This window comes from Pinus tabuliformis, chromosome Q (assembly GCF_031772625.1).
Source record: "Pinus tabuliformis cultivar Carrire ecotype Pingquan chromosome Q, CPIR1, whole genome shotgun sequence".
Lineage (NCBI taxonomy): Eukaryota > Viridiplantae > Streptophyta > Pinopsida > Pinales > Pinaceae > Pinus > Pinus tabuliformis.
Genome location: NC_142296.1, coordinates 197,786,021 through 197,797,251, shown reverse-complemented (window position 1 = coordinate 197,797,251; position 11,231 = coordinate 197,786,021). Strand labels below are relative to the sequence as shown.

Genomic DNA, 11,231 nt, shown 5'->3' with positions numbered 1-11,231 from the left:
CTTCACTTTAATGGCTACATTAACCCATTGCAAGTGTTCATCATCCACGAGGTTACACGTTCATGAAAATTAGTACTTTTTTTCCGAGAATGAACATTAACATTAGTCTTAAATTAAATCGGATCAAATCAGATGGAAAATATATTCTTACCTCACCATAGTTTGGTCACACGTGGATATTAATATGGCGTAAAATAAAAAATTGCATCTCGCTATCTATGGCACTCTCTGGTGCTTATAATTACATTCAACCTCAACATTACTCCCTCTTCACAAAATAGTAATAAGAAATACGTCGTGAGGAAGAATTACCCAAACTGATTCAGAGAAGTGATGTATGGGTCTAAGATTTAGATAGAACGGGTAGTTTCTTCTTTTTAAGGGAACCAAACTGGAACTCTTGGCTCACTGAATGGCTTAAGGATCAAGATATCCTGCCATTTAATGGATATATAACCATTTAGCCTTGGGTTTGGGATACGTTGGTTGTTGGTGTCTGGACCTACAAGTTCAGCGATCTGCAAAGAGAGACTGCTGCAGCAGCAATGGGGGAGGTAAAATGTCTGCCTTCTGCATTTAGTTTCATATTGCTTTCATGGCTGCTTGGTTTTGGTTGAATATTTATATTTTTCTATATTTGTGTCATCTTTTGCTTTGATGCCAATATTTACAGGAGAAGAAAGAGGAAAATGGTGCTGCTGCTGAAAAGAAAGTTGATGAGAAGCAGTCTGAGGCTGAAGCTAAGCCTGAACCTGTTGTTTTGAAGGTTGACATGCACTGTGCAGGTTGTGCCCGTGGGGTCAGGAAGGCCATCAAGAGTTTTAAAGGTATAACAATGTCCTCGAAGTTGATCCTCAACTGAGTTTGTTTAGTAGTAAGTTTGAGTGTGAAGATTTCCACAGTTTTGTATATTATTCTTTATTGTATTTTTGGATTGAAATTGTGTAATATTTTTTTGAAGCGTCTCCACTCCACTCATCATCAAGGATCAGAATGTGCCCAATATTTTGAATAGTCCCATCTCATCATAGATTAGAATACATAAAGATGGGTAGTAAGTGTTAGGTAGATCTGCCTAAATCAAACACACATTTCATGCACTTTGGTTTTTGTGGTCTTTCATTTATGTAGTTCTGCTATGTTATAGAATCTGATTTCATGTATTCTAGACCTTCTGATCTTTAGAATACATTTTGAGTTCATGATATCTAGATTTGGTTATAACCCTTTGCTATACTCTCAGCAATTCAGGTATATGTGGATTTGGTTATAGAACTTTGCTATCCTCTGATCAATTCAGGTATATGTGATGTATATATAAACATGCAGGAGTGGAACAACTTGAGGTCGATATGCAGCTCAACAAGGTGACTGTGAAGGGAAATGTGGATCCTCTGAAATTACGTGAGACAGTGCAGAGGAAGTCTGGAAGGAAAACTGAGCTCGTATCTCCATTGGTACTGCCCAACAAAACAGAGGAGAAGGAGAAGATTAAAACAGAAGAAAAGAAGGATAAACCAGAGGTTTGTTTTTATAAAACCCGGTCCCTCCATAGCAGTAGCTTGTTTGATATATTTACAGAGATCTGAAATTTAGCTCTGTGTATTGGCAGCCAGTTGTGGTGACAGTTGTGCTGAATGTTAGCATGCACTGTGAAGGCTGTGCTCAGACGGTGAAGAAGAATATTTTAAAACTGAAAGGTATGATCGTGGTTCTACAATGATGAAATTCATTGAACCCATTATTGAAATAAGAGATCGGTTATACCAAGAAAACTTTAGATATGAAAGGCTGCAGCAACGGCCAGGAATATTCAGATCTGGGGTATTTTTTTTTGGGTTTGTCTCTATGTATTATTAGTTTCAGGGTTTAATTTTAGCAAATTCTCTTCCACATTTGTCTGATGTTATTGTTAACTTTATTGCTGCGTGTCCATGGCTGCATTGAGATACTCTGTGTAACTAATTAATTAATGGCTGCTGTGTGGTTTGCAGGTGTGCAGACTGTAGATCCTGATTTCAAAAGCCAAAAGGTGACTGTCAAAGGAACTGTGGACCCCAAGAAGCTGGCTGAGCATCTGTACAGGAGAACCGGGAAAAGAGTAGAGATTCAATCTATAGCAACAGAAGGTAAAGCCCAGGATTCTGACGGTAAACCAGAGGTGGCCTCAGAGAACAAAGATGAAGTTAAGCCAGCTGAAGGTGAAAAGAAGGATGATAAAAATGGAGGAGAAGAGAAGAAAGAGGAAGCCAAAGCAGATGATGGTAAGGGTGAGAAAAAAGATGGGGATCAAAAGAATGAAGCAGAGGTGAAAAAGGATGGGGAGGACAAGAAGGAATCTGAACCTCCTGCTGCTGTGAAAGAAGAAGCAGGGAAAATAGATGCTACTGAAGCTGTGATGCTTGAAGGAAAGAAATATGAAGTTTCTTATCCAAGATATGTTATTGAACATGTTCATCCGCCACAGCTATTCAGTGATGAAAATCCAAATGCATGTTCCATTATGTAGTGGCCCTCCCGAAAAAATAAAAACAGATTAATGTCCAAGATGATAAGCAAGCTCACAATCCTTGCAGTTGAAACAGCATATCCTCTGTATGTACAAATCAAATTATTAGCTGATAAATGTAATTTTTAGAATGATTAGGTTTTTGAGGAATTTGATTTCTAGTTTCCTTCCTTTTTTATCTGGGTTGGTAGAGTACTTTTTTAAGATTTAAATATTATGATTATGTATAATATTATGAGTAATTATCTTAATTTGAAATTTCATATATAGAAAGTAGGTGAATGTTTAAAAGATATGTAATTTATTATTAAAATTGATAATTTTTATATCAATATTATTAACTTAATCATATATATTTTTGTTAATTTTAAAAACGAATTCTGAGGGCTAGTTTAAATGGTAGTCTTAGTTGTTAAAGTACTTTAGCTATTGAGAGATCGTGGGTTCAATTTTCTGGACACCCTTGGGTCTAGGTAGATCTGCCTATTCAGTGCGGGTTAGTTCAACAAATATTATCAATTTACTCACTCATTCATATATATATATATATGCTAATTTAAAAAATCATCTGTGAGGGTTAACTCAACAAATATTATCAATTTAATCATTCATATACATATGCTAATTTAAAAAATGAGCTCCGATCTACCTGAGCCATGAGGATTAGCTCAATTGGCCTTTTCTATTAAAAAGTCACAAGTTTTTTCTCTGAACCACACAGAAAAAATATGTATGTCCATTTCAAAAAGATTAAAAAAGTCAATTAACAAAATATCAGAATAAAAAATCAATAATCAATTGATTTAAGAGAAAAGCATAACTGACCACCCAATACTCAGAGATCACGGGTTCAATTCTCTCAACACCCTAAAAAACGAGCTCCGATCTCCCTGAGCCATGAGGATTAGCTCAAATGGCATTTGCTATTGAAAAGTCATGGGTTTTTTCTGTGAACCACACAGAAAAATATTATGTCCATTTCAAAAAGATTAAAAAAATCAATTAACAAAATATCACAATAAAAAATGGATAATCAATTGATTTAAGAGAAAAGCATAACCGACCACCCAATAATCAGAGATCACGGGTTCAATTCTCTCAACAATCTTGGGGTCCGGATGGATCTACCTGAGCAATGGAGATTAGCTCAATTCACCTTTGCTATTGAGAAGTCATAAAAAATTTTGTGAATGCACATAAAAAATATATATGTCTATTTCAAAAATATTAAAAAATCAATTAACAAAAAAATCAATAATCAATTGTTTTAAGTTACAACCCAATAATCAATTTGATTAGGAGAAAAGCAGAACCGACCAGCCATCCATGACTGTGCTGTTAATGGTTGTTATACAGATTTAATAGGAGTTGTCTTTAAAGAGACTTTTTAGAAGCTTTTCCCGTGGGTTTTTCTGGTCAAAATCCGGCAGCAATTTATTGAAATCGCAAGTTTGATAGCTAATTTCTGCACAATCAAAGCGTCCCAGAGGTTTTTCAGGGCGCTGAATCCAAATATGCAGTTAAAAAACCATCTTAAATAATACAAATCAAGATTTAACCTCAAAATTTTCCACCGCATTCCGTCACAGGAATCTCCAAAAAAATCGCACTAAAAACAACTCCGATTTAATATTCAGAAAGCACTCTGCTAATTTGGTCTTTACTTTATTCACTGCACAAAATTTGATGAGTTGCTTTCATGGGTTTTCAGTCTGACTGTGATTAAAAACAATGCAGAGACGGAATATTTTGGGTTGGCAAAATCTCGGGGACGGTTGTCTGGACTGTGTTTTCGGTTTGTTAGGAAAAGGGTGGACAACCGATAGTGCACGGTAATCTCCTTCACGTGGATAAGTGAAACTACCGAGTGGGGTCATGGGGTGGCGTTGTGTCACCATCACAATCGAGGTGGAAAATCTAGAGTGGGTCCCAACCAACGTGTAATTGCCGCCAGATGACGTGTACCCTGCCCCACAGTTCCAGCAGGTGGAGACTTTTGCTTACCTTTTCTTTCTCCACACTCGCACATTGGGTGCATGTGGTAGGGACGTCATGTGGGCACTCTTATAGGTATGGGGTTTGGTGCATGTGAAGATTCCTAGGGATCTTAGAAGAGGAATAGTATTATAAGGTATGGCGGTCATGTGGGATTTTAGAAGGGGAATAGTATTATAAGGTGTGGTCTCCATATTTTTTTCCCAGTGAGGTATTGTCTCTATATTTATCATGTGATGAGGGATTTTAGAAGGATCTCTATTTTTATCATTTGATGTATGCATAGAAAGCATACCATCATACCCAGAGGAGCCACGGGGATGTGTTATGTCTGTTGAAGCATTATCTCTCTTAGGTTTTGATTTCGATGTAGGTGGTTGGGTTGTGTTCCACCACTAGTGGGTAGGTGGATCGTTATGGTCTCGCTATGTGTGGGGGATTTTACTCTAATTAGTTCTATATTCATTGATAAGTGTGATCTATTATGTTGGGTCGATTGTGATCCAATAGTGGGTAGATATCATATAATATTGCGCAGGTGGTTGGGTTGTGGTTTACTCATTAATTAGAGATTTTAATGTAATTAGTCTCAAATTGAGTAATATTTACACTGTATTGTGTTGATTGCAATGTAGTTCAACCGTGGTTGGGAGGTTGAGTAATATTTACACTGTATTGTGTTGATTGTAATGTAGTTCAACGTGGTTGGGAGGTGTTTATTGTAATTGGTAATTTTTCCATCTTATTTTATTTGAAACCATATATTTTAAAGTTTTTGAAATTATATATATATATATATATATATATATATATATATATATTTATTGAAATAATATATTTTAATGTTTTAGGTTTTTGTGTTTTTTTTAAGAATTGATATTCATGTAATCACTCACATTTAATTGAGGAATATAACCAAAGATTTCATAATAATTTACATAATGTTAAATGAATAAAAGTTATAGAAAGTTTTACAAAAATGTGAAATGATTATTTTTAAATAGTGTTTTAAATTTTAGTTTGTATAATTAATGTTAATGACTATGGTTCATATTAATTACATTGAGAGGTGGAAGATATGTTGTAAAGTTATGTTATATTATGTTAGGTAAACATTTTGAATCCATCAAATTAATCATTATAATTATTAATTATTAATAATTAAATCAGTTAATACGTGAAAGCCATAAAAATGAGGGTTTTGCAAACTAATTGTTTCCTCTGAATGTCACATTTTCAGACCAATGGATTGTCCATACGTGGATTAGGAGTTGGACTACTATGATCTGTGGGATGGAACGTTGATTTGGGAATCTTCGTGACTGGTTTGTTCCAACTTCCCACTTGAAGCCAACTCCATTACTATCATTGCTCCATCCGATCCACTTGTGCCCAAGCTAGTGTATCTTCTGTCACCCTTAGCGAATCTAAAGCTCTCAATCGTTGAGGTCATCCCTAACATCTCCCACAATTGTCTCATGGGCAGCCTTGGGTCACCTCTATCCTCGAGCCAGGAAACCCTCGCCACTACTAGCTTGGATTCTTGTATTATCTCAGACATGTATATGGACTCTAAATATATCATTCTCGCAAAGGGTTAGCTTGCATGGACTTTGATTTCTAAGGAGGTTATGGAAAATATCTCGGGGAAAAGGTGATTTTGGGGTTCCCTTACACTATATCTAAAACATTGGAGCATAGATTTTAATGCCCACATGGAGAAGATGGAAGTCACTCTTGCATGGTGAGGTTACCAAGATTTCCATTGATTTTCTAGTCCAACAAAATTTTCATGAAAATCGGGAACATGCTGGGTCATTTCTTTAAAGCCGATGAGTTTTCTCACACCACTAATTATATGGGGATGACCCGTATATTGGTTGGTCTAAATCTCTCCAAAGGTATGACAAATTCCATATCTATCAAATTTGGGGACTCTCAATTTAGGTAGTTGCTGTATTATGAGGGAATCCCTTTCAAATGTGGTTGTTAGCACACTTATGGTCACCTAGGCATAGATTCTCCATTCATGAGTAAACCCAACCTCTAGGTATTGGAGGCATCCACTTTGAAGCTCAACGTCCTGGTGCCAAAATCAACTGTAGTGGGGTTGCACGATGAAAATCCTCTCACTCAAAATATCATTGGTTGGAGGATAAAACTTTCATTGAGGCTATTAAGGATATTTGGGTCCCCTTTATCCTTGATGATGGGGCTTCCCCCACATCCCCAACCCACAATTCCAAGCAAACTTAAAATGTGCCAAGGACATGGCCATAGCTTGGGCTAGATAGAGAAGGGAAATCAATCATAAAAAAGTAGAGATAGAAATCCAAATCAATTTCGTCTTGGAGAGTGAGGGTTTTGGGATGCTTTTGGTTGAGTAGAAATAATCTTTGACAAATTTGCAAACCTAGAAAATATCACTTCTTCTAGACAAAGAGAAAGAGTGGTGCACGAAAATATAAGCCCTTTGGTTTGAGGTAGGGGATGAGAATACAAAGTTCTTCCACCAATATGTAAATCATCGGAAGACCATAAATAACATATGTTCTATTGATCAACTAGATGGAACAAAGGCCACTTCTTTCTCTGAGATTTCTAAGGTGGGTATCTCACACTTTAGCACTCTCTTTTAATGGGACAATCGTGTAAACATACATCATATTCTGAGAACTGCATCACCCTTTCCCTGCTTTCTTGAAGATGATTATAACAACTACCTTATGAGTGAGGTTACATTGGAGGAATTAGAAGCCACCCTACATGAGTTTCAAAAGGGAAAGATCCTTAGACCTGATGGTCTCCCAACATAATTATACATTAGTTGTTTTGACTTCATCAGTGAGGGTCTCTTCTAGGTGGTAGGATACTCTTACATAACTAGTCATGTTTTGTCTCCATCCAACACCACCTTCATTGTGCTCATTCTCAAAGCTGATAATCCTAGTAGCTTTGATCAATTCAGGATGATCTTTCTATACGACACTATCTATAAAAAATCTCTAAGATTATTATTTTCCAGATAAAAAACATTCTATCTAATCATATATCCCTAGAGAAATTTGGGTTTCTTAGGGGATGTCAGATACATGATGCAATAGGATTGGCTCAAGAGGTACTCTATACAATAAAAAAAGGCTTTTGTCTACAAGGTGGATCTCTCAAAGTATTTTGATAGGAAAATTGGTTTTACATCAAGCTTCTCCTCCTACATCTTGGCTTCCACCATGATTTTGTCTCCTAGATCCATAGCTGCATCAACACTACATCCTTTTCCATCTTAATAGATGGTACGACCTCACCTTTTTTCAATGGGTCTCAAGGTATTTGACAGGGATGTCCTATTTCTCCACTCATTTTTCTTCTAGTTGTGGAAAGCCTTAACAGACTTGTCAAACATGCTTAGGAAACAGGTGCTTTCAGAGGAATTCAGATTGGGGAAAACCGCCTTTATCCCATTTGTTGTTCATAGATGATATTCTCATTTTCTATGAATCATCCCTCACTTTCATCATATCTTTTAAAGACATCCTTGAGGATTTTGGTTTAGTTACTGTAGAAATTCCCAATGTAGATCAACAGATTATGCAATATACTAAAACACAATACAAGATCTACTTCTACAACACTTTGCGAAAGCTTAATCGAATTGAGCAAGATCAAGAGAACACATATAACTGTGAATGAGAAATCAATCACACATAACACAAAAGAAATAACCCGAGGAAAGCCTCAGCATAAAACCCCAATCTCTGTATTATCATACAAGTGGAAATCTTGTTCAAGTTACAAGAAGAATCAACTCTCAAGCTATCTTACTCTCTCTGTAATCAAACAATACAGCTCACAGACTGAATAGACATAGTATATGTCCTCCTCAAGCCCTCCAAGCCTCCTATTTCCTTGCGCAGTTTTTCTTGGGGTCCAGTGAAGCCACATGTGTGAATTGGCCTCATCACACTCACAAAACCTGAAGAAGTAACTGTGCAATCCTCAAGGAAAGAATTCCTTCTGCATGCAAGGGATATTCATAATGGAATATTCTAGCAACTGATAGTACATTATCCCTCCATCTGATCTTAACTGAGTCTCTGTCTGAACTGACATGCATGAGTTATTTATGAGAGAATATTCAGTTATCTGAAGTGTAGTAGTTACATGCATGCATGCATTAACTAACTAAACTCACATTAATTCAACAAACTGTTTGAATTAATCTAACTGGACTTGACTCAGTTAACTGAGCCAACTAATTACAACTCATCCTTATCTCTTTAACTGATGGATAAATTCCTCAATTAATGGAGAAACTGTTGCATGTCCCCACATAAACTTCATGTTTGATTTTCTTTAACTAACTCAAGATGAATTAATTAGTTATTTTACAAACAGTTGCTAACATCAAATTCGAATTTTACTTCTCTATTTTAGTTTAGGGACTCACTAAAATAGGAAGGTATCCCGAAATGCTATTTATAGAAGTACTAAATTTAGCACTTCTATATTTAGCATTTCTTGATGCTATTTTCAACAGTTACGGGGATGAAGATGAATAGGGAAAAATACACTCTTATATGCTAGGGTATCTCTAATCACCTACAACACCATATTGCAGAAATATTGGAGGCTCGATTTGAATCCCCCATAGAGGGTCTCAAATATATGGGTTTTATCCTCAAGGAAAACAACTATAAGAAAGTTGAATGGGTATAACTTTTGGAAAAAAAAAAAAAAAAGAGAAAATAATAAAAAATTGGTGTTATAAATGGATTTCTCAAGCTAGATGGTCGATCCTCATCAAAACTATTATTGAAGCCATACCAGTTTTTTGGGGCACACAGTTTGGATCCCAAAAATAATTCTAGCCAAAATAAAACAAATTTCTCTACATTTCTTAGGGGAGGGGAAATAAGATAAAAAACCTTTTATGCCAACCTCTTAGATATCTACTGTTGAGAAATCTAGGGCATTAGTGTTAGTTGATTTCTCTTCCATTAGTGACTGCTTGTGAATGCTTTTTACTTCTTTAGATTATGATCTTCTTCACATTACATTATTAGTGTTCTTCTTCATCAAACAGTAACCAATGCATGAACACAAATACAGAAGAGACACATCATGTAGGCTATAAGACAAGGCTAAAACCTGTCAGTCTTTGAGAGGAAAACCCACACAAGTTCTTCTTATAGAGATTCTAATTAACGAATACTAAGACCAAGACCCTTGACCTATTAGCCACTCCAAGACCAAGACACTGCTTCTCTTGACTCTCTTTTCTTCTTTGAGATTCTTCCTTCACTTCAAACTTCTTTGCATTAAGATGTTGTCTTCATATCACTGTGTTATCAAGATCTTCTTTCATGTTGTCATGACCACAATAGTACCGAAATGTATGGTTGTGGTACACTATGAATTCTCTCATCCACTTCATTGCTCCTTTACTTGTCATTGTCACTGTAATATGAATTACATATATGAAGAGAACTCACCTATGTAGCCTTCACCCAAAATTTGTGATTATGCTTAGGGAACTAGAATAGTAACACCTATCTTCAAGGTAGTCCGAACTACTTGCTGCCACTGTTCTTGTGAAATCATAGAGGTACCCATCTAAACTTCCTTTTGTGCATCATGTAAACTTATTTCTGTCTGTTGAAAAAGATAACTCAGAGAGATACATTGAAACATTCTTTATTTCATCACCAAAATTTCATAGGAAATCCGAATTCTGTTTTTCTGCTCCCTAACCGAAATCACCTGAACTTTTCACTGTAATTGCTATGCTAAAATCTTAGAGATGTGAAGCTATATTCACTGTAATTACCTACCGAAATGGAATAGGTATCCAAGTTCTGTGAACTGTCACTTTGCAAAGACCATAGCCACGTATATATAGTAGTCTTCCCATAAATAGGCTGACGTGGCAGTACAAATGTATGTGTCTGTTGATGCAAGCCGACATGAGATCTTCCACAAAGTTTGGAGGCTGACTTTTAAGAGGATGGAAAGTGCTTGTCATTGGAGGGAAATATAGACATATTCATAGACTCATATACATTGACTTATGCTCAATAAAATCTCTTCATATATGACATTAACTCTTTGATAAATCCTAAATCTCTCAATGGGAGCCATCTAGAAATAAAAAATCTTGCTCATGAAACCCATGAAGCAAGGCATTGCAAAAATAATTTTATTCTTTTATTTCATCATTTAAAAAGATCATAATTACATATCATTATGAAGACCAAACCTAGTTACATTTTACAACACTCCCTCTTAACTAGGGAGGTATTAATAATGGTACTTGGTCATTCTTAATCTAAAGAATTTATCATATGAATAATTCAGATTTATAACTCATTTTTATAGCATCATACCAACCAAAATTTATATAGCAAGGCCTTGACTAATAACTCTATCTCTCCACAAGATCAGAGCAAAATTATGGTGAGACCAATGATTTATAGAAATACACATCATGATCTCTCTCAAAACATACCCCACCTCGGTTCTCTTAGAATATTCTCTGTAAAGACTATTCTTTTCTTGGACTCCCTAGTCCCCAAAAGAATATCGGTCCTCCATAACTACTCTTTCATGGGATTCCCTATCTCATCCCACAAGAGCATCAAATGCCAAATGATTACATAATTGTCCATTTTGTCTTCCCAGGTGAAGCAAAAAACAACATGTCTATCGCTCCTTCTTATACCAGGAGGTC

At 35.9% G+C, this 11,231-nt stretch overlaps 1 protein-coding gene across 1 annotated transcript; it reads left to right on the top strand.

Moving 5' to 3' along the window:
• The first annotated feature begins 263 nt into the window (after nucleotides 1-263).
• On the top strand, nucleotides 264-2,687 carry LOC149218881 (heavy metal-associated isoprenylated plant protein 7-like). Its single transcript, XM_089384170.1, has 5 exons — nucleotides 264-554; nucleotides 674-827; nucleotides 1,330-1,523; nucleotides 1,613-1,700; nucleotides 1,995-2,687. Exons 1-5 carry the CDS (start codon nucleotides 546-548, stop codon nucleotides 2,507-2,509), a joined length of 960 nt encoding a protein of 319 aa, XP_089240296.1. The 5' UTR covers nucleotides 264-545; the 3' UTR covers nucleotides 2,510-2,687.
• The last annotated feature ends 8,544 nt before the right edge of the window (nucleotides 2,688-11,231 follow it).

What these genes read in the sequence shown, in the direction of transcription:
- LOC149218881 (XM_089384170.1), top strand. An exon ending in GGCCATCAAGAGTTTTAAAG is followed by an intron (nt 828 to 1,329) that starts GTATAACAATGT and finishes ATAAACATGCAG; the next exon opens with GAGTGGAACAACTTGAGGTC. An exon ending in GAATATTTTAAAACTGAAAG is followed by an intron (nt 1,701 to 1,994) that starts GTATGATCGTGG and finishes TGTGGTTTGCAG; the next exon opens with GTGTGCAGACTGTAGATCCT.